Source organism: Rana temporaria, chromosome 2, assembly GCF_905171775.1.
Source record: "Rana temporaria chromosome 2, aRanTem1.1, whole genome shotgun sequence".
Classification (NCBI taxonomy): domain Eukaryota; kingdom Metazoa; phylum Chordata; class Amphibia; order Anura; family Ranidae; genus Rana; species Rana temporaria.
Genome location: NC_053490.1, coordinates 521,688,696 through 521,713,126, shown reverse-complemented (window position 1 = coordinate 521,713,126; position 24,431 = coordinate 521,688,696). Strand labels below are relative to the sequence as shown.

General features: G+C 44.7%; 1 protein-coding gene across 1 annotated transcript in view; it reads left to right on the top strand.

Moving 5' to 3' along the window:
* POU2F1 (POU class 2 homeobox 1) overlaps positions 1–24,431 on the top strand; it is a 219,110-nt gene that overhangs the window by 68,149 nt on the left and 126,530 nt on the right. The window contains exon 2 of the mRNA XM_040339081.1: positions 22,178–22,251. Coding sequence (XP_040195015.1) covers positions 22,185–22,251 — 67 coding nt within the window. The 5' untranslated portion in view covers positions 22,178–22,184. The remainder of the gene's footprint in view (positions 1–22,177; positions 22,252–24,431) is intronic.

Genomic DNA, 24,431 nt, shown 5'->3' with positions numbered 1-24,431 from the left:
GGCAGCAGCCTATGCTCCAGGCTTGGCGTGTGGGGGGTGGTGTCGGCTCTGGCTGTGATCCCAGTAAATGGGTTGACAAAAGCTCAGGCGCCAGGATGCCATTTCTAGTTGCTATGGCGACCTGGCGCCTGGGATTTCGCAAGCCCTGGCTGTTGCTATACAGCAAACGCTGTGACTATGCAAAAGTCAGGGAGACCACTTGGCCTACTTTTAAACTTTTTTTTATTATTATTGGAGACACAAAAAGCTCATATTAAACACGGAAGGCAAGTTTTATATCGGATGAGTTCATGTAAAGAAGGAACTTGGATGCACATATGGGGACTGCTACATCAATCCTTCAGTGTGTGAGAGACGGCAAGGAGCCTGCAGTGTGCACAGCGAAAATAAAACTCGGCTGTACCTTCCAGAAAAAATAAACTCGGGGTGCCGAAAATAATCACCTTGTTATGGAAGGCTTTTTTTAGTTGTCATAATAATCTCCCACGGCTTTACAAAGCGAGAATAGCGCTCCCTCTGCCGCGGTCCCACGTGGACTGTAAATTCAGCTGTGTTGGCATTTAAAGTACCGTATATGTAAATCCTAGATGAAAATTACATTTAGTTTGCTAAAGCACTCTGTGTCATACATGTTGAAAAATGTTTTTAAAGGGGAGTTCCAGCCATTTGTATGTTTATTAAAAGTCAGCAGCAACAAAAAGTGTAGCTGCTGGCTTTTAATAAACAGGCACTTACCTGCTCCAGCGCTCCAGCGACGCGCTGGCCGGGGCTCCGCTCCTCTCCCCCCCTCCCCGGCCGGCGTCTTCATCTTCAGTGTGGGCACCCGGCCGTGACAGCTTTCGGCTTCACGGCCGGGCACCCACTGCGCATGCGCGAGCGGCGCGGCACTGCGCATGCGCGAGCGGCGCGGCCCGGCGCCGCGCCCTGTAATTGGCCAGGAGATCGCCTAGGACCTGTGACGTGTCCTAGGCGATCGCCTACAGCAGCCACTTCCTGAAGGCGACTAAGCTTAGTCGCCTACAGGAAGGAGGAAGTGGGACAGGAAGTCCCACTCGTGCTGAAGCCCCCACTCCCCCCCCCAAAAAAATTACATGCCAAATGTGGCATGTAAGGGGGAGAGGAGTGGGTTAAGAAGAAGTTCCAAATTTGGGTGGAACTCCTCTTTAACCACTTAAGACCCGGACCTTTTATGCAGGTAAAGGACCTGGCCAGTTTTTGCCATTCGGCACTGCGTTGCTTTAACTGACAATTGCGCGGTTGTGCGACGTGGCTTCCAAACAAAATTGACGTCCTTTTTCCCCCCACAAATAGAGCTTTCTTTTGGTGGTATTTGATCACCTCTGCGGTTTTTATTTTTTGCGCTATAAACAAAAATAGAGCGACAATTTTGAAAAAAAAATCAAAATTTTTAGCTGTAATGTCCCCAAAAAATATATAAAAAAAATGTTTATTTCCCTCAGTTTAGGCCGATACGTATTCTTCTACATATTTTTGGTAGAGAAAATCGCAATAAGTGTTTATCGATTTGGTTTGCACAAAATTTATAGCGTTTACAAAATAGGAGATAGTTTTATTGCATTTTTATTATTATTTTTTTTTTTTTTTTTTTTACTACCAATGGCGGCGATCAGCGGGTTTTTTTTTTTTTCGTGACCGCGACATTATGGCGGACACTTCGGACAATTTTGACACATTTTTGGGACCATTGTCATTTTCACAGCAAAAAATGCTATAAAAATGCATGTTTACTGTGAAAATGACAATTGCAGTTTGGGAGTTAACCCCTACAGCTCCCCCTAGTGGTTATGTGTGACCACTACGTTTTTCTAACTGTAGGGGGGCGGGGCTGGACGTGTGACGTCATTGATTGTGTTTCCCTATATTAGGAAACAGACGATCAATGAAGCTGCCACTGTGAAGAACGGGGAAGCTTTGTTTACACACGGCTCTCCCCATTCTTCAGCTCCGGGGACCGATCGGGTCTTGGAGCTTCGGACCGGGGCGCGCGCCTGTGATCCACGGCTGGGCACTTAAGAGGACGTACAGGTACGTGCTTGTGCCCAGCCGTGCCATTTTGCCGACGTATATCTGCAGGAGGCGGTCCTTAAGTGGTTAATATACAATTTTATTTAGTTTTTCATACATTACTCTATTTGTTTTCATTACTTTTTAATTCTTTGTTGGGTCTTTGCAGTGCTTTTTTAACCTTTTTTTTACCGCCACGTCTGACAAAAAAAGGTGGTTGAGACACGTTTTTACTGCCCCTTGACCACCACCACTCTGGTCTGCTGCAAAGATTATTCCCTCTTGTTGCATCTGGCAGTAACCCCTCGGAAAGATCCCCATTTATGTCAATAGGGCCACCCCAGAGCTGCTTGCAATTCATACGGATGCTGCTTCTGCATTTACAGGATATCAGATGTCGGAGGCAACCTATCACCTCCTCATCGTCTGTCCGATTAGCTTCTCGGGGGGGGTAGCAAGGTCTCCCAAATGTCCACTTGTATTAAACTAGTAATAAAGGAGTTTTTTTTTTTTTTTTTTTTTTTTTAATCGCTCAATCAGCGGGTTGAACAAAAAAAAAAGTATCTCCCTCATCCACACACTAACCTCTTTGCAATATTTAAAGGCTAAAAAAAAATCTGTAAAAAATAAAGAGTTGTCGGGATCAAGTCGCATGACATGGCATTGGTCACATGGTGTGCCAGTGCAGGTGATCGCTGTTCAGGCAGAGCTGATGGCTCGTTCTCTCTTATTTGATCATCATTCCCATAAGTGTACTTTCACGTGGGAGGGGTGCAGAATTTTCATTTTTACATAAAAGGCTAAGCTTTTTGAAACATCTATTAATGTTTCATTACAGCAGAGAGGGTCAATATTTTAAGATACATTTTATGCTTTTTAAATTTGGGTGCACTTGAAAGAAAACTCATTTTTTTTCAGTTTCTTAGATATAATCTATCGGATTAAGTTTAAAGAGCATCAAAATGTGAACTTCACATAAGTTCAGTATTTGTAAAACCTTTTGCAAACTTCCCCATCTCCTGTCTTTGGTTGATGATGGGTACTTTGGACCCCAAGTGCTGTTCCATGGTGAGACATGCTTACCCCCTGCATACCGAAATCTGGGTTTTTTATGAAGACAAGGCAAGTACAATATGACGGATATTAAGCTTTTTCCTTGACTTTAGAACTGTTATTCCTGTATTGTTGCTCTTCTCTCTGTATGGGAGCCTTAGCCTACTACTTCTTTATTGTGACTCTTCTCTCTATATGGGAACCTTGACCTACTACTTTATTGCGACTCTTCTATCTATATAGGAGCCTTGGTCCAGTTCTGTATTGTGACTCTTCTCTCTCTATATGGGAGCCTTGACCTACTCTATTATGACTCTTCTCTCTATATGGGAGCCTTGGCCTACTTCTTTTCTTGTGATTTCTTCTCTCTATTTTGAAACCTTTTGGCCCAGTTCGGTATTATGACTCTTCTCCATATATGGGAGCCTTTTGCCTACTTCTTTATAGTGACTCTTCTCTCTTGATGGGAACCTTGGCCGCCTTTATTGTGATTCTTCTTTCCATATGGGACCTTGGCCTTCTTTATTGTGACTCTCCTCTCTCTCTATATGGCAGTCTTGGCCTACTTCTTTATTGTAATTTTTCTCTCTAGTTTGAAACCTTGACCCAGTTCTGTATTGTGACTCTTCTCTCTATATGGGAACCCTTGCCTACTTTTTTTTTATTGTGACTCCTCTCTCTTGATAGGAACCTTGGCCGCCTTCTTTATTGTGATTCTTCTTTCTATATGGTAACCTTTTGCGTACTTTTATTGTGGCTCTTCTCTCCAAATTGGCACCTTGGTCTAGTTCTGTATTGTGACTCTTCTCTCTAGCTTATCTTTATATTGGGGCTTTTCCTTCTTCTTTGAAACCCCAACTTAGTGGTTCTTCTCTTTAAAATGTTCTTGCCTAGTCCTGCATTGTGACTCTTCATTCTACACAGAATTCCTGACCTAGTGATGTGTAGGATTTTTTTTATTTTTATGGGAGCCCTGGCCTAGTCTTGTATTTCTGCTCTGTTTATAATGTCCCAGCCTTGTCCTGTATTGTGGCCCCCCCTTTTTCTTTATGGATGCCCCAGCCTTTCTGCCCAAATGAGAACCATGTCTCAGTCTATTATTATTATTATTATTATTATTATTATTATTATGACACTTTTCGCTCCTTGGATGCCCCGACCATGTCCTATGTTGTGGCTCTTCTCCTTTTATGTCTTCCCATGCCTTGTGCTGTATTGTAGCTCTTTCCTCTTCTTGGATGCTATGACCTTGTCCTGTATGGTAGCTCTTCTCTGTGGATTCCCCTGCCTGGTCGAGTACTGTGACTTTTTCCTCTTCTTGGATGCCATGACCTAGTCCTGTATGGTAGCTCTTCTCTGTGGATTCCCCTGCCTGGTCGAGTACTGTGACTTTTTCCTCTTCTTGGATGCCCTGACCTAGTCTTGTATTGTTTCTCTTCTCTCTTTATGGATGCCCCTGCCTTGTCCTGTATTGTGAGTTTTTTTTTCCATCTTCTTAGATGCCCTGTCCTGTATTGTGCCTCCTTCCTTCTTGGTGGGTGCCCTGGCCTAGTCCTTTATTGTTTCTCATGTCTTTGTGCTACTTGTGTAGTAGTATGTATTCTGCAGTGCATGGCTAGTTGCACATGCACAGTCATTCATTCTTGCTACTGTTTGCTCTCCCTGCGTTCCTCCTCCATAGAAGTATTGTTCAGTACCCCACTTCCTGTTCTGCTTCGGTGCCCAGTTTGAGGGATCTCTTCTCATTTGTAGTGCGTCACGTGTTCTCTATTATAACATCTGCCCTCGCTGCTATTTGTGATTAATGAAGGCTTCTCACATAATTCTGTACGAACACTCCTCATCATTCAAATGGCAGCATCAAAAGAAGGGTTTGGAGATTGTGTGTGCAGACCTGCAGAGTTGTCTAGCTTGTAATTACAACACAGAATACAATGCTGGAGATACTTTTTCAAAAAGTCTGACTGCAGGCAACAAATAATTGGTCTCTGACTTGCTTATGCTGTGCAGGAAATGCTAGAATAGGATGCAATGTTTTAGAGTCATGTGGGACTTCTTCGTCATATGCCTGAAAAGAGTCCTGCCTGACTACATTCTTGGCCTGTTTATGGATCCATGTAGTGCTGGTGACATATATACTTTCTACTATTTTGATATCCATTAACCACAGCTGGCTGTTGCTCCCATACACTGTATCCAGAAATGCGTGCAATAAGAATATTTTGGTGTGAATGGATAGGCTACATTCTTGGTGATGTCACTGCTCTCTAGTAAACAGGCTGCATTCTCCGTGATGTCACCGGTCTCTAGTGAATGGATAGGCTGCATTCTCCGTGATGTCACCGGTCTCTAGTGAATGGATAGGCTGAATTCTCAGTGATGTCACTCGTCTCTAGTGAATGGATAGGCTGCATTCTCAGTGATGTCACCAGTGTCTCTAGTGAATAGATAGGCTGAATTCTCAGTGATGTCACTCGTCTCTAGTGAAATAGATTGCTCCATCATCCATCATCTATTCCAGGGGTCTCCAAACTTTCTAAACAAATGGCCAGTTTACTGTCCTGAAGATTTTAGAGGGGCCAGACTGTGACCATTGGGGGTATAAATGGTCCCTATGTCAGTGGTCAAAAAATAAAATATAAATGCACACCATTATTGGTGTCGGTGAAAGGAATTATGCTCCATTGTTGTCATTGGGAGGAATTGTGCCCCCTTCCTTGGTGTCGGCGGGGGAAGTTATGCTCCCCTTCCTTGGTGTCGGCGGGGGAAGTTATGCTCCCCTTCCTTGGTGTCGGCGGGGGAAGTTATGCTCCCCTTCCTTGGTGTCGGCGGGGGAAGTTATGCCCCCGTTCCTTGGTGTCGGCGGGGAAAGTTATGCCCCCCCTTCCTTGGTGTTGGCGGGGAAAGTTATGCCCCCCCCCTCCTTGGTGTCGGCGGGGGAAGTTATGCCCTCCTCTTCCTTGGTGTCGGCGGGGGAAGTTATGCCCTCCTCTTCCTTGGTGTCGGCGGGGGAAGTTATGCCACCCTTCCTTGGTGTCGGCGGGGGGAAGTTATGCCCCCCCCTTCCTTGGTGTCGGCGGGGGGAAGTTATGCCCCCCCCTTCCTTGGTGTCGGCGGGGGGAAGTTATGCCCCCCCTTCCTTGGTGTCGGCGGGGGAAGTTATGCCCCCCCTTTCCTTGGTGTCGGCGGGGGAAGTTATGCCCCCCCTTCCTTGGTATAAATGGGATTAATTTTTTGATTTTTGAGCTTAGTTAGGCGCCAAATGCCCACTGTGAAGTGAGCGTCTAAGCTCCAAGGGCCACAGTTGAAGTAGTGCTCCAAGGGCCACAGTTTGGAGACCACTGATCTATTCTATAGGCTCTCTGTAAGCCAGCCTGAAGCAGAACGCCCCCCCCCCCCCCCCCATGTGTTTGTACCTTTGCAGAGGCAGCCAGCGATTTTAGGAAAGAAACACACAGCTGCCTGATTTGTGATTTTTGTATTACAACGGCTATCTATTTAAACTCTGTTGCATTGTAAGCTAACCACCAGATTTTACTTGTTGACTTACAGAAGAAACAATACAGGAGGGGTTCACCTAATAATGTTACTTGCTGGAACACGTTGGCGCAGTGTTTGCATTTTGCTGACTCGGGTTACAGTATGAACCTGGGAAGTGAAGGTTCTCTGTCTTCTGCAGGGAAAAAAAAGAAGTGGCATCCCATCATTGTAACAGGATTACCAGAAACCATGTAGAAAAGTTATAGAGACGCACCGTGGTCCCAGTATCCATGGTAACTGACAAAGAGCCGGTTTTCAGTCGTTTCTGCAGATCTGCATACAGCGTCCTAATTCTCTCGGTTTTCTGGCATTCTTTGTAGAAGCAGTTACCACAACAAGTGCACTGGCCCGTCTCCAGACATTCACTGTGCTAAAAATATGATCTGCCGGAGAGAAATTACAGCTAAATGGCATCCAAAAGAAATGTTTTTACAAACGTTTTCAATGTCTTTGTCGGACCTTTTGTAGTGTGTTTCAATGAGGGGGTGTAATTTGATCAAAGGTGCATGCAGCTCAAACACAACTTCTACGTTTTATTATTTTCGCATTTAAAGTAGATCTAAATCTTAACGGGATGACGTTTAGCTTGCCGAAGCATGCCGCCCAACTTTTTAATATAGCCTGTACAAGGCTGCATCCTGTTGGCTTTCAGGCCAAAAACAACTTTATTGTTCAAGTTGCAGCATGAACACTGACGGTCCAATCCACTTCTTCTGCTAATGCGTTTTGCCCCCTAGTGGCGCTTAAAGCAATATTAAACACAACAATAAAAATTTAATATATTGCAGCTTAAAATCCTTTAAAGTGGTTGTAAAGGTCCGTTGCTTATTTTCTAAATAGGTTCCTTTTTAAGCTAGTGCATTGTTGGTTCACTTACCTTTTTCTTTGATTTGCATTCTAAGGCCCCTTTCACACCTGCGGACCGTATGTCCGCTTTTTCATCCATCCGTTTACGGATGAAAAAAGGGACATGTATGTATCCCTATGGGAACGCGGGTGTCAGCGAATGTTCATCCGCTGACACCCGATCTCATCCAGGTCTGCAATCCGCCGATTCTGCAGACAGAGGAAATCCTATTTTTCCATCCGTCTGCGGATCGGATTAGGTGAACATGGACAGACGGTCCATGTTCATCCGATTCCACCATAGGGGAGAGCGGATATTTGACAGGGCGGTCCCTGCACAGTGTGCGGGGATCAGCGGAGCGATCCCAACTGAGCAAGCGGAGGTTCACGGGGCCGATCATCACGGATCCGTTCCGTGTGAAAGGGCCCAAAATGTTTTTTTCTTTGTCTGAATTTCTCACTTCCTGTTCCTCCTGAACACAGCGTCTCTCCGCATGGATGTAGTCCCAAGGGAGGGGGCAAGCATGCTGACTAACCCCCAGCCAAGACCGCTCGGATGATGGGGGCAAGCTTACTGAGGAGGAACAGGAAGTGAGACATTCAGACAAAGAAAAAAAATCCGAAGGGAAATAGAAGGAACAGGTAAGTGAACCAACAATGCACTAGCTTAAAGTAACCCATTTAGAAAATAAAAAACAAACCTTTACAACCCCTTTAAGTGTGGTGGCTGCATTAATTTTCTTTGTTTATGCATCTCGCCGCCCCCCCCCCCCCCCCAATATTTTATTTGGTGATTCGGCAATTGGCACACTTCCTGTCCTAAGGTGGGTCCACGTTATGGCGGAGCAAAGGAGATGCCTTTGGACACCAGCATGGGGGTGAGGACAGTGTTAGACACACTAGCCCAAGGTTTGCCAAACTTTCTACACAAAGGGCCAATCTTCTGTTCTTCAGACTTTAGTGGAGCTGGCCAGGGCCAGTGGGAGATGAAAATGGCCTTTTTGTCCAGTTGTAGTAAACAATGCTCCATCGTTGGTGTCTGTGTGAGGCTTAATGCCCCATTGTTGTCTGTTGGAGGCCTAGTGCCCCATTGTTGGTGTCTGGGTGTCTGGGGGGGGGGCGGCGGCGGCTAGTGCCCCATTTTTGGTGTCTGGGAGGAATAGTGCCCCATTGTTGTCAGTGGGAGAAATGGTGTCCTATGGTTGGTGTCAGTGGGAGGTATAGTGCCGGAGCCAGATAAAGGCAAGCAAAGGGCCACAGTTTAGAGACCGCTGCACTAGCCAGATCTGAACTCCCAGCTAATACTTTTTAGGCCTCATGGCTTTGTGCACATTGGGTGTTTAGCCCTTGTGAATTAGTTTCCAGCATTTTCAATGGGTGCTGAAGGCACAGGCACAGGCACACTATCCAGCCCCATTACCTGCAGCCTATAAAACTGAGCGACTGAAACTTGCTGCGGCTGAACTGTACACCAAGTGGTAATGTGTTACACATACTGACCTAAACATTAGTACCACTCTTTGCAATGTCAGGGACTGGACATTGAAAGGAGAAGCAGCACAGTGATGAGCTTATCGGTCACTCTGCTTTCTTCTGCTATCCGCATTTTTCCTGCTTGCACATGAACGGACTCCTCACATCCGCTTATTCCTTTCACTACAGTATACAGGGACTGCAAGATGCTGATCCCGGGTCAGATTCGGGTACTTGCATGGCATGTAATAATAAAATACACTTGCTGTTGTATTAATGATTACAGAGCTGCATTAATGTGAGTCTTTTATATCTTCCTGGAGTTCAGCTTTAAAGTGATTGAAAGTTGCTTTTGTAATACATTAGCATTTTATAACTTATATGAGATTTTAGCAATTGGTTTACATCTCCTCCTTTTTTTTTATGTTTTTTTTGTTTGGTGAATACTTGCCCTGAGGAAACTGCTGCTTCAGGCTCCCTCAGGTCATATGAATTATGTCTGGCCCTTGGTCACATGGTGGTTCAGGCAGTGCCAGCTTGTTGGCATATCCAACTTTCCCCATTTAGCAAAGATTACATGACCTTTAGCTAAGTAATACAGCCTACAGTACAGGATTGATTGACGAGGGTCTGCCGTCTAACACAGAGACACTGTTGGAAGCCTCTTCAATGTGGCTGTAGGGATTGATACAGAAAATGTAACCACTTGCCAACTACCCTATAGCAGTTTTTTTACTGCTACAGGGCAGCTGTGCTGCACAGGATCACGTGTGTGTGTGTGTTTGTGTGTGTGTGTGTGTGTGTGTGTATGTATGTGTGTGTGTGTGTGTGTGTGTATATATATATATATATATATATATATATATATGTGTGTGTGTGTGTGTGTGTGTGTGTGTGTGTGTGTGTGTATATGTATATATATATATAATATATTAATTATACCTCCTGCATTTCTGGGTATTGGGCACAAGTGTGATTCTACACAGCGGCTCCTGCAGACCCGATGTCCACTGGCACCCACCGATCGTTCGGTTCACAGGCAAGACAGAGATCTGCGTTCTGATGGTAAGAAAGGCCTGGATCCTGTGTTCCTACAAAGCCAGTGCTAAACCTTTCATCCGATTTCTAAGCCAGGATAAAAGAATACTATTGGTAAAAAAAAAAAGCACTTGTGGGTTTAACAATTTTTTATTTTTTTTGTATTTCTTTAAGGGGGTGTGTCCTATTCCTACATACTTTTTGCTAATGGTTGTCCCTCATTCCCATCTCGTAAAGTTGGGAGGTATAGCGTTGTCAATGACGGTCTCCACATACGGCCTTCCTTTGGTTCTTGCAGCCTGAATTCTGCTAAGCAGCTCTGTGAGCGAGCGGCTTGTTGTCCCCATGGCACGCTTGCCACACAATGTCCGTTTTTTTCTTTCTCTCCCCTTTTTTAGAAACAGAATTTGTTCTGAATCGTCAGCCTGCCCCCGAAGCTTTTGTGGCTGCCCTGACCCCTACTGGGATTTTCCTGTAGCAGATGGCCTAATGCATCCCGCAAGTCATCAGGCTAAGATGGGGCCCGGGTCACGGGGGTCTGCTCGGCATGACCCTACTCTTGGTTGGTTGGTTAGGATGTACGGCGTTGACATTGCATCCAAAGTGACAGCATTATGCTCGTCTTGATGGACCTCTGTTTGCTATTTGACCCCGCTTATCATACATCCTAGGGAACAGCATGCAAGCGTTAAGCCAGGGAAAAAAATAATTACAATAAACGTTTGTGCCTGTGTGTCTAATTCGTTTAATAAAACACAAAAAAAAAAAGATGTAAATTTCTACCCTAAAACGCGTTTCCTCCGCGTAATATATGATGACATGCCCCGCAGATAAGACACTATAGATGCAGTGATATAGGGGGCCTGAGATTTACATAGAATACATTATTAAAATGTGTGCTTTGCACTTTGTTTCTTTTTTTTGGTTGGGGTGAAGAGATCACTGACATGGAGGAGTATAAAAAGGTCACGCATTCAGTCCAGATTTCCTCGCTATGTAACTAGACAAATGCAGTGTGCGGGTCAGCTCCTTAAAATGGTCTTCCTCCTTGTTATGTATATTTATCCTGTATGGTTGAATTGCCCCCTGTTTGTAACTCGGGCGCTGTGCATAGTGACTTTGTCGCCAGTCCTTGGGGCACTTTGATGCTGAGCTGGTCAATCTGAACCATTCATATGACTGGGGGGGGGGCGCAGCGATCACCAAATTAATCACTATACCTCTTCTGAAATGGCTTATATACATCATGGTTGGGCTTTTGCAAGAAGTTTAAATGTTCAGGATTAAATGATTCCATGTGCACAGGAAAGAATTTAATTGTCTCCCTTTATTTAAAGTAGAGGTGCACCAAATGGAAATTTTTGTGGCGAAACCAAAAATTCATAATGTCATTTGCCGCAAACCAAAAATGACTGTTTAAAAAAACTTGAGTATAAGCCGAGGCACCTAATTTTACCACAAAAAATGGAAAAAAAGGAATTGACTCGAGTATAAGCCTAGGGTGTACATCTGCATGCCTCTCTGTGCCCATGCCTCTCTGTGCCCATGCCTCTCTGTGCCCATGCCTAGACTTGCATTTAATATGGGAGAATATAGAAGGGGTGCCCCACTATGAAAAATCGTTGCTCCCCAGCCATAAGTGCCCCTCCGCCCGCCCCCCACAGACCGCAAATTTTGCACACTTGTAGAGAAGAACTGGGGCTACATGTGTGCCAAGTTTCGGGTCCAGAGGACTTACGGCCGGCCAATACCGGGTCCACAAATTTACTGGAGAAATTACAGTTTAACATGGAAGTCTATTGAAGGGGTGCCCGACTTTGAAAAATCGGTGCTCCCCGGCTGTAGGTCCCCCGGACAACAAACTTTGCACACTTATAGTGGGGCTATATGTGTGCAAAGTTTGGAGTCCAGGGGACCTACAGCCGGCCAGTACTGGGTCCCCAAAGTCCAGAAGATCAGGCGCTAAAAGGTGACTCGAGTGTAAGCAGAGGGGGGCATTTTCAGCACCAACAAATGTGCTGAAAAACTCGCTTGTACTTGAGTATATACGGTAACTGTAATATATTTGACTTTTTAATTTTAATACTATGTTTTTAAAGCAGAGTCCCATCCACATGTTGGGCTACTTTCACGCTGGGGGGTGGGGGGGGGGGGGTTGTTTAGTGGTAAAGCTTTGCTAATTTTAGCTTTTTGGCCACTAGTAGGGCACTTTTAACCCCTGCTAGCGGACGAGTAAAGGGTTACTAGCGATATCCATACATATAAACTTTGAAAATATACTCCTGAAGAAGGAAGCGGTCATACCGCGAAACATGTAGAGTTGGAACTGTCAAAGGACGAACATCTGATTCCCCCCCCCCCCCCATACACGGATGGTTTTACGTCTGTGTTTACAGTTTCTATTTTCAGAGCTATAAAATTATGTATTCTGTATCCTGACACTAAAGGACTACTTTTAATTTTGTGTTTTTTCTTTAATAAATGTATATTTTTGTATATATATCGCTTATGTGAGTCTTTATCTTTATCGTGCCATGAAAGTCCAAAGTTGCCTCAAAACCTCTGTTCTTCTTCTTCTTCTTCTTTCTTTTTTTTTTTTTTTTTAATTGATGGGACAACGGTACATTATTATTTTTTATATAGTTTTTCAGTAGTGTCCAATTAATAAAGGGTTAATGGTGCCCGCAAAGTGCCGCTGCCGAAACGCTTTGCAGGTGCTTCGGTAGCGGTGCCCATTGATTCTAATGGCAGGAGCAGTGTATTCACCTCTCCCACACTGCCCGAAAGATGCTACTTGCAGGACTTTTTCTAACTTCCTGCAAGCGCACCGCCCCCAGTGTAAAAACTCGGGCTTTCAAGTGGGGCTGCAGGGGAGGCGTTTTTCAGGCACCTCAATGTGAAAGTAGCCTTAAACTTTGTGTCCCAGAGAAGAAAAAAGAATAATAAGATAATCATTTAATTATCATACCAATATGTTTATAACTAGGTGCAACCATGGGGGTTTAAAAAAACAAACAAACCTGGAACTCCGCTCAGACCAAACTAACAAAAAATGGGTTTGACTTATGAGGCTTTCTCCCCTCCATAGGGCTCCATCATTGGTGTCAGTGGGAGGAATAGTGCTCCATCATTGGTGTCAGTGGGAGGAATAGTGCTCCATCATTGGTGTCAGTGGGAGGAATAAGTGCACCATTGATGGTGTCAGTGGGAGGAATAGTGCACCATTGATGGTGTCAGTGGGAGGAATAGGGCACCATTGATGGTGTCAGTGGGAGGAATAGTGCACCATTGATGGTGTCAAGAAATAGTGCTCCATTGATGGTGTCGGTGGGAGGAATAAGTGCTCCATTGATGGTGTCAGTGGGAGAAATAGTGCTCCATTGATGGTGTCGGTGGGAGGAATAGTGCTCCATTGATGGTGTCGGTGGGAGGAATAGTGCTCCATTGATGGTGTCGGTGGGAGGAATAGTGCTCCATTGATGGTGTCGGTGGGAGGAATAGTGCTCCATTGATGGTGTCGGTGGGAGGAATAGTGCTCCATTGATGGTGTCGGTGGGAGGAATAGTGTATCAAGGGAAAGAAAGACAAGCAAAGAGCTGCAGTTTGGAGATGAGGTTTTCCCATCCATGTAAGTCTATTGGTAGATTCCCCCATCCACAAAGACATTCAAGGTGGATGGAGGAATCCTTCTCACTGTAAAATTGTATTTTGACAGGAAAAACTATCAGGCCTCATGCACACTGGACGTTTTTACAGCAGCTGGTTTTGGCAGTAGACGTTTTTTCTACAGTCAAACTCTCCATGTTATCCTGTGTGTCCATGCACACATAGGCTTTTATCAGCAGTTTTGGGCAGTGGCGTTTTTGAGCAGTAAAAAAAATCCAAAACTAGTGGGTTCTAAAAGACGTTTTTCAGCTGTAAAAGAGCTCTAACGCTGATAAATGTCGCTAAACGCTCAAACGTCACTCACCAGTGTGTTTTTTTTACTTTTTGATCAATTGAAAAAAAAATGTTTTTCTTCAACAAAAAAACGCTATTGAAAAAACGATGAAAACGTTGAAAACTCACTGCAAAGCTACTGGCGTTTTTTATAACGTTAACGTCCAGTGTGCATGAGGCCTCAGTGTTGCCAGCTATATACCTGGCAGTACTTCCCACTTGGGGAAAACCCAACAGGCAGGTTGATCAACTTGTGTACAACCAGCCTGCCCACACATAGAAATGCGTCTTTAATGCATTCTAAGATGAACCTTTTGTGTATAGAAGCTTTCCCAGCACCCCCCAATTACTTACCTGAGCCCCATCTCTCTCCAGTGATGTCCATGAATGTCTAAGCTGTCCAGGGCACTCCTGCTGATTGGCTGAGACACGGCAGCGGTGCCATTGGCAACCGTGGCTGTCGAAGTCAGTCAGCCAATCGGGGGGAGGAAGGGGGAGGGCCAGGTCGGGGCTTCCTGTCTGAATGGATACACAGAGCTGTGACTCTGCTCCAGTGCCTCCACAGGAAGATGTTGACTGTCGGGGCACTCGATAGGAGGGATGGGCCAGGAGAAGCAAAGAGTGACCCGAGAAGAGGAGGATCTGGGCTGCTCTGTGCAAAACCAACTGCAGAGGAGGCAAGTATAACATGTTTGGTATTTTTTATTTTATTTTTTAAACTAGACTTTACAATCATTTTGAATGATTACGTGTAGGTGAGGCGAAATGCGTAGGATGTGACCTGATCAGAGTTTTCACTTTCCACACACAAGGCTTTGTTGTGATGTGCGGCTTTTGGGACTTTTCCTTCTTTGCATTGATCTTTACAGAGCTGCAACGATCTGACAGCAGATAAGGACCTGTTGGGGCCCTTGTGCGGCACCCTTGGTTTTGGAATAGGATTAAAGATGACCTAGTTAGGCTAGTTGTCATTTTTCTTGTAGAATCTACTGGGTACCTCCTTTATAATGCCTTGTGTTTCCTAATGGGAACTTCATGCTTGTACCATGTGTGTGTTGGCACTGCCACTTGTAGTCCTACCTTGAGAGCGCTTATGACAACACAGGAGATCAGTTGGGTTCAGGGAAAGAACGTTGTCACTCTTCAACAGGCATTACCACCAGGGATTATTTGAATGAAAGCTGCAGATTTAAAAAATACTTTTTTGAAATATCAACTTTTGATAAATCTTGTGATTTGGGTTTACATCTGCTTTTTTTTTTTTTTTTTTTTTTATTAAACATTTTCTTTTCCAGTAATGTAAACCACAATGCATCCGTCCCATCACCCTCGTCTGCCAGGTTTTGCCATCGCAGTCAGAACAATAAAAGCTCATTTCCGATTGGATGCATTGGATTACTCCAGGTGCACACTGCTCTTTGCTTTATTAAGTAGAGGCCTCGGAGGTCACGTCTGAAGACACATCATGAATACCCAATTTCTAGCTAAAAATATATATATAAAAAAAAAAGCCTGGAGATCAAAAATAAATAAGTTGTTGCTGAAGTTTCCAACCGGTTCTGTCTCCCAGAAAGTCCAGTGCCTTTCGCTTGAAGAGTAATCATTTATTTTCCCCCCTTTCCCTGTCTTCTTTTTTTTTTTTTTCCTTTTCTTTTTTTCTGAGGAAATTCGTTTGAAGGCTTTTTTTTTTTTCTTTTATTCCCCTTACCTCCCATCCCCCCCATTCTTTTTCTCCGAGCCTGTCAAGTTCAAGAGCAGCTCAGATGCCATGAATTAAGTGAAGCACAAAAGGGGAGAGGAGACCCTTTTGAAGAACAAAGAATTCCTATTAGGCTGCCGTGTTCTCTTCTGACCAAAGGCACTCCCTACACGGCTGCCATTGTTATCTGCATGCCCCGCACATATGGTGAATACAGTAGGGCCTCGTTACATCGCCAAAGAAATTTCCATGCTCCTTTTTTCCTTTTTTACATCTAGCGCATACGGTCATTTAGTCATTGTGCACGGCTCCGAGGTACCCTCTGCTTCCTCTACACTGAGTATACATGCTTGACACCCCCGGTATGAGGCACCAGAAGAGGGCCTGCTATGTCAGACCACCGCAGACAGGAAGACTCACGGAATTGCTGCAGGTGGATTGCGGTATAAATACGGCGGGCATTGGGAAACGGTGAAGAAAAAGGACAAAAAGGATTCTGGGTTTCGTTTATTTTCTGTGTGCAGAATATAAATCTTGGGTTACCAAAAGACTGAAAGTTGCACTTTTAATGAAATACTGTATATCCCTCAATAACCACAGAGGATATAAATACATTTTTGTTTTCTCCAAATTAATTTGCAATCTCAGATAAATATTAAAGTTCCACAAAAAAAAAAAAACTTTTCATAATTCTATAGCATTATGCATAAGCAAAAACATTTGGAATTATTATTTTTTTTTTTTTACACCGAGGGCTTCATTGCCATCGCAACATGGCGGGCACTTCAGACGACGACACCCATTCCGATGGAAACGTCTGAAGTGTACGGCGCTGCAAGCCGTTGACACTGCGCATGCGCGAGAATGGGTGGTGCATAGGGGTGCAACGGATCAAAAAAATCACGGATCGGATCGATCCTCGGATCAGGAGTCACGGATCGGATCAGCAAAAAAACAAAAAAGCCAAATCTTGTTACACCCACCTAATCACTATCATTACTCCGGTGTCACCCCCCTCCACCCTGGCGTCACCCCCCTCTCTGAGGCGGGGAGGCGTGTCACGCTGTGCTCTGGCCTCTGACAAGCACACAGGGGTGGAGCAAGATGGCCGCCGCTCCGGAGCTAGGCCTAAGCCGGGGACTTTCCTACGGCCGAGGCTCCGGAGCGCTCCGCGGATCGCGTGGTGTGCCGATCCGAACAGGGTGATCTGTTCAGATCACGGGTCGGTGACGATCCGTTGCACCCCTAGTGGTGCATGCTGGTCGCTCAGCTGCCCCGTGTCCCGGAAGATTGTGCTTGTGGGCTTCACATGCCCACAAGCAATATGGGAAATGCCATCAAGGCAGAATAAAATATATCTTTGTTTGTGAAACCGGCGATCAAGAAGTAAAACGTGAGTAATTGCACTAGGATTAATACAAAAACAATTGTCCATGGTATTTTTTTTAAGCAGTTGGAACTCCACTTTTGAAAGGAAAGGTTCACCCTCAGGCCCCTTTCACACGGTCGGACTGTTCAGGTCCGTTTTGTCAGTTTTGTCGGCGTACCTGAACGGCCGCGTCATGCTATCCTATGGAGCGTTGGATGTCAGCGGAGACATGTCCGCTGACATCCGACCCAATCCGCCAAAATCTGACGTATGGCGATACGTCCCCCATCTGTCCACATCGGATCTGGTGAGATCTGATGAAAACGTACAGGTTCTGAGTCATTTTCTGGTAAAAAATAAATAATTATATATATATATATATAATTTTACATGTAGGAGATGAATGCTGGAATTTGCATGGTATGGAGGAGGTTAAGCATCATTACATGATATTCATGAACTGAAACCTAAAATAATGACTAGAATATTGTCAGTTGGAAACATGGCTCCTTCCATTGGTGGTCAGTGTAGCGCCCCCTGCTATTGGTGGTCAGGGGAGAAATGTGCCATTACATACATTGATGATTGGTTAAAAAATGCCCCCTTTACCTTGGGTCAGCTGAGTAAAGCTGCAGACTTTTTTTACTTTGGCCAACATGCAGCTGACTGAACTGTTGTCCGAAGTGGAAGCTCTGGCATCAGAGATCCTTACCTGTTAAACTTTTTTGTGTATTGTAAGTGGCGAGATTCTGCTTCTCCTCTTCTTTTCCATTTTTTTTTTTTTTTAGGCTTGAAAGTTTTCAGAAAGGAATTTTGAACTTGTTATATATAGGAAACACAATGGCCACAGTTCTTTCTGTTGTCCCTACCTATTTCCAGCCATGAGTGGTGTCTGTTCTGGGTTTTAAATCTTTAGTCCTTTTGTAGTGCTCAGTCCTGTGATGAAATTTAGAGAGAAGGGGAACATTTTGTGTGGTTTCTGATAAAAGTTTGTGCTCTAGTTTTAAAGCTGCAGTGTGTTGGATCAAAGTAAATTTGAACCCAATCGCTGATCTTTAGGTTTTAATACCTTCAAGCTTAAAGTGGAGTTCTAACGACATGTTAATATGTTTTTATTTATATTTATATTTATTTATATATATATATATATATATATTAACATTGCCATTTTAACACTCACTTTTTGGAGCAATTCATCCCCCGATGTCGCATTTAACCGCTTGCCGACCGCCTCATGAGTTTTTATGTTGACAGAATGACACGGCTGCGCAAATGGGACATATATACACGTCCCCTTAAATTTGCCGCTGTGTGGTCGCACGCCGCCCTCGCGACCTCCGTGATCGTGCACGCGGGACCCACGGACTCGATGTCCGCCAGTGTCCTGCAAGCGGGTCACAGAGCACAACATCTCCCCGTTCTTCCTAGTGACATGTCGCTGATCGTCTGTACCTTGTCAACGGGAACAATGATCAGTGACGTGTCATGGCAAGCCACGCCCCCTAACAGTTAGGATCACTCCCTAGATCACACTTAACCCCTTTAGCACCCCCTACAGGTTAACCTCTTCACTGCCAGTGTCATTTTTACAGTAATCCGTGCATTGCTCGTTCATTTGCCTTTTCCTTTTGATTTCCCTTCTAAATGTGTTTTTTTTTTTTTCTTTGTTTTCTTTGTCTGAATTTCTCACTTCCTGTTCCTCCTCGGTAAGCTGTTCTAAATGACTTTTCACCACTCGGATGAAAGAAACAGGAGAAATGAGGAGAAACAGGAAGTGAGAAATTCAGACAAAAAAATTTTTTTTAGAAGGGAAATCGAAGGAAAAGGTAAGTGAACCAACAATGCACTAGCTTAAAGGAACCTATTTAGAAAATAAAAGACGAACCTTTACAACCCCTTTAAAGCCTCTGGGGTGTGCAGTACCGCATGTGGCCAGAGGTGGGGGGGCGCCAGAGGCTCTCAGTTTCCAAATGTCTCTGGCACCCCTCACCTCTGGCCACATCCAGTACTGCATACACTAGCAGTGACGCTGGAACGAATTAGCTGAGTTTCCATTGATTCCTATGGGGAAACTTGCTTTGATATACAAGTGCTTTGGATTACAAGCATTCCTCTGGAATGAATTCTGCTCGTAATCCAAGGTATTACTATACTTTAAAAGTTTCAACCATGATCTCCCCTTTCCCGTCTTTCCTCAAAACTGTACATCTTATGTTTCCCAGAACATTATCCTGTTTTAACATCTTTTAATCGGCGCTTCCCATACAAGTTCTTCATTGTATGTATTGTCCAAACACGGCCTCCTTTAGTTCCTCCTCCTGTACCCCAGAAGCTGGGTGCGCCGTAGTCGGTGACAGCGGAAGAGGGCACACGCTGCATACTCTGACACTTAAACGAGCATAGGTTTAAAGTCTCCTCACATCTCTCTCGCAGTCGGCAGACGAGCTACATGAATACTTGTGATGTGATCCCCTGGGCTGTCATGGGCGCGCTGTCTTCTCACATCAAAGCCTGTTCTGGCAGACAAGTCTTGCCGGTGATGAGGCAGTTGCAAAGTTCCAAGCCACAAATATCTGCTTTTTGAGGGGCACAGCTAGAAACGCGTTAGGCGCTGCCCTTTGCCTGTCGCTTCCTGACTGCTATTTTTCATTTTTTTGGCCATTCTACAAGTGCAAATAACATTAATATTTCAGCAACTTCTTAGTAGGTTTTCAGCACTGTACCATTTGGTGAAAAATATTCAAACGTGTCAGTTTATGGATAGAAGAAAAACTATCCAATTGGTTATACAAGTTGGGAATTCATTATTAAAGCTGAACTCCGTCATACAATCTTTCCTTTAAAAAAGAGGAGTTTTTTTTTTTTTTTTTTTTAGAATCTTACTTACCTAGGTGAAACAAAACGTTGCCCCCCAGCTCCACTGCCAATATAGAAATCCACGAGCTGTGATCCGGTGCTCTAGCCAGGACGTTCACTCCCCATAAATACAATGCTTGAATCAAAAAGTGCTGGCAACTTGGATGCTCTTGAATAAAAGTACAGTGGAACCTCGGTTTAAGAGTAACTTGGTTTGAGAGCATTTTGATTTGCAAGCAACTTTTTTTATTTTATTTTTTTTAATTTGACTCTGTTTGCGAGTGACTCGCAAGACGAACAGAGTTCAAGCTAAATAGGTTTGCGGTACCTCATTTGGCCTGAGGTAGGGGGGGGCGTAGAAGCCGCGCACAGCCGAAAATAGGCCGCAGTACCTCATTTGGCCTGAGGTACGGGGGCCCAGGAGCCGAGAAAAGCCGAACATTGGCCTGCAGTACCCCATTTAGCCTGAGGTAAAAGTCAGTGTCCTCGGGCCTTTTTTGGCCTTTCCGGTGATCTGCCGTGCTTGTTCCAGCGCATGCGCAATCTGGTGTGCTGAGACGGTTCCAGCTAACTGGAAAGTTCCTACAAGGACTGCGCAGGCGCAAACTTGCTGACGGAAATCTCCAAACCTCAGCCAGCATCCAGGGCGACGTGGATTTCGAGGTAAGTGGCCAGTCGGCCTCACGTCCTCGCTTCGCTCGGACGGCTCGCTCCGGTCGCTCGGCCTCCTGGCTCTTTTAACATCCTCCAATCCACGGGGATGTTGAAGAATGAGCCTAGATGCCGGGCGAGGTTCGGAGATTTCCGTTGGGAAGTTTGCGCCTGCGCAGTCAGTGAAGGAACTTCCCCGTTAGGGGAACATTGAGGACAAGTCACCGGCGCTCTCTGGCCCCCTCCCCCACCTCTGGTCGTATTCGGTACTGCATCCCATTGAAGTCAATGCGGAACAAATTTATTTTCGTTTCCATTGACTTCAATGGGGAATCTTGCTTTGATATGCGAGTACTTTGGATTACAAGTATTCTCCTGGAACGGATTATGCTCGTAATTCGAGGTTCAACTGTACTTTATTGGTTACATGGGTACAGGCTATACGCTGACACATTTTGGCTAAGAAGCCTACTTCGGTGGATGCAGCATCTGTCCCCCCCCATCATCTCTCGGAGTAATTTTGAGACGTGCTGCATTTTATTGCAGCGCACCAGCCTGAATCACACTGCAATATCAGGCACCCGACATTGCAGTGATTGAAGTGTACAGTTTGTACACTTTAAATAAAGCTGGTGCAAAAAAGAAAAAGGGACAGTGTGGTGCACTAAATCGTGCACCATACTGACCTCTAGCCAGCCGGCAAAACGCAGAGCTGCTGGAGCATTGAATTGCTCTGCAATTTAGCGTTGTACATGTGTGTGTATTCTCCCTCAGTAATTTGCCCATATCACACAAGTGCTGTGGTTGATGGGGGGTTGTACAGGAAATCTTCATAAGCAATAGGAAGAGCGGGCAACACTGGAATCCTTGAAATCTAGTTTATTGGTTACATCGAAGTGATAATAAAACAATAGCGTTGACGCGTTTTGGCAGAAGCTTTGGGGCTAATTTCACACTGGGGCGGTGCCGGGATTAGCAGTAAAGCATCACAAGTTTTAGCGGCGCTTTACTGCTGTAAAAAATATTGTATTTTTTTCCAAAATTGTCGCTCTATTTTTTTTTTTTATAGCAGAAAAAATACAAACCGCAGAGGTGATCAAATACCACCAAAAGAAAGCTCTACTTGTGGGGAAAAAAGGACGCCAATTTTGTTTGGGAGCCACGTCGCACGACCGCGCAATTGTCAGTTAAAGCGACGCAGTGCCGAATCACAAAAAGGGCCAGGTCCTTTACCTGCATAATGGTCCAGGGCTTAAGAGGTTAAAGAAAGCAGAAGTGACGTAGTTTTTTATTTTGTCAGGACATCGGTTCCTCTCCACCATCTTGATCCTCCTTATCTGACTGCCTCTTGTGGATTCAGGCGGCCCAGCCCCCAATGATACATACAGCTCCATCCCCTGAATACTCTGTGAAGGGGCTCCTGCGGCCTCCAGGGATATGTGACAAGGTTCTTCCAGGGGGGTGCTGCAGCATGTTGCGGTATTCCAGCCTGGAAAAAAGAAGAAAGTTACCCCCCCCCCCTCAAAAAAATGTATCTACTATTATTATTGTGGAGAGGGATGGAGATTAAACTGTAACCTCTGATAAAGGTCTTTTTGTCGAATGTGTAAAAAAAAAAAAAAAAAAAAAGGATAGATTAAACATTTTTGGATACAATCGGACTAGAACTCTACTCCTTATATCTTTAGATCTTTGATGTTTGGCAGGGGTACCGGGATCTCAAAGCCAGCAGAACAGAACAGAACTACAAGTCTTTTGGCAGGTAAAACATACAGAATATATTTTTTCTTTAAGAATAGAGCGGGGAATGATTAAAACCAATGTCGGATTTGAATGCTGTCCATCAGAGTGTCACCAGGATAGGAAATAAGATGTGGGGGGGGGTCTTCTGAACGGAGACGTCTGTGACTCACCTGGCAGTGAAAGCAGAATCGGGATGGCGGCGTCATAGTTGAAGAGAGAGAAGATCCCATCATTCTTATCCAACATCTTTAGTTATAGGAATAATGTCATATATTTCCTGTCAGCGCTGATGTACATCTGTTACAGTAACATCTAGATCACAGGTGTCAAACACAAGGCCCCGGGCCGGATCTGGCCCTCCAGGCCGTTTCATGTGGCCCTCACACCTCTCCAGCATCTGCAGGAGAGCTCCAGCCCTCCTCTGGTCCTCCTTCAGACCCTTACTTTCTGCTTTCAAGCAATGCATCCAGCTTCTTCCCAGCAGCAGCATAAAGAAAGGGGGGTGCACTGGGATGTAAGGGAGAGTGGGGGACTCAACCTCTGATGGTGGGGTGGCTCTTGACATCTAATGTAAGGGGAGGGGATGCGCTGGACATCTAATCTTACAGATACAACCGGCCCTTTTGAGGGCAATCATAATGCTGATGCGGCCCACAATGAAACTGAGTTTGACACCCCCTGCTCTAGATGAAAGAATTCGTTTTTTCTTTCTTGATTTTTTTTTCACTCTGATTTCCTGTATTTTTATTACTGTTATAGGCTGATTTATAGGCTGATTTCAAAACTCCTCCGTGTCATCAGTGGAACCTCGGATTACGAGTAATGTTGTTTAAAAACAAAACAAAACCCTGACTCTCTTTGTAAGCGTTGTCTCGCAGGAAGCGCAAGGTTCAAACCGCTGGGGTGTGCAGTACCGCATTTGGCCAGAGGTACGGGGGCACCAGTGACGCACGGGTACCAAGTGTCTTTGGCGCCCCCACACCTCTGGCCACATGCAAAAAACTCCCTAGCAACACACACCAAACTGTGTCACTCCTGTAAAAAAGAGAATCGAAGAAGACAGGTTCAAACAGCCGTTTTTACACAATGCAGAGGATTAACCCCTTAGGTTCTACAGTGAGAATATTAAGCATGCTTTACTGCATATACAGACCGATTTTTACTGTTGTGGGTTTAGTAACACTTTAACTGCGGCAGATGAAAGTCAGGTCAACAATTTGGCTGTGCTTTGTGGCAGAGCTGTGCAGGTCACAGGAATGGATGAATTGAAATACAAATCCTTCAGCAGGTAAAAGACAATCCCATATGTGTATTTCAGTGGTGCATTTAGCTGTTTTCCTGGAGTTCAGCTTTAAAGGTAATACAGTTCTAGAAATATATTTATATATGGATGAGAGTGCTACAAATCAAAGAGAAGTCCAGCGAGAGGTCAGAAGGTATAGCTAATGCATTTCAGATGCTCACAAAGGGGAGCACTAGAAACATGTTGGCCCTACCTTCTGACCTCTTGTTGTAAATATACTTTTACTAGACCTCTCCTTGATTTGTGGCGCTCTCATCCTTTTTTGTATATACATTTCATATTGCTTGGCGGATCTCCAGGAACATCTCGGCTGACACCATCCTTCTAAAGTACCTGTTCTCATGCTCATCCATGTACTTCCTCCCGTGCATGAGCTGGCTGCGTCGTGCCCCCTGTGGAGATCGATTTTTGGCCCCTCACCATGTGATCAGCTGTCAGCTGATGACAGCTGATCACGTGATATAAACGGAAGATCGTAATCTGCTTTTTTTTTTTTTTTTTTTCATGCTGAGATCTTGAGGAGTAAAAAAAAAGCTGATTACCGGCTTCTGTCAGAGGGACATCGGTCCCACCCACGGAAACCCACTGCTGCTATACAGTGCCACCTACCAGTGCATACCGGTGCCCACCAATGCCACCTATCAATGCCCACCAGTGCTGCCAATCAGTGCCTCATCAGTGCAGCTTTATCAGCACACATTAATGAAGGAGAAAAAATAACGGTTTGCTAAATTTTCTAACAATCTATGAAACTTATTTTATTTTTATTTGATATAAATCATTATTTTTTTTTTTTTTTATTGGCAAAAAAAAAAACTGTGGTGATCAAATGCCACCAGAATAAAGCTCTATTTGTGTGAAAGAAATGATAAAAAATTCATTTAGGTACAGTGTTC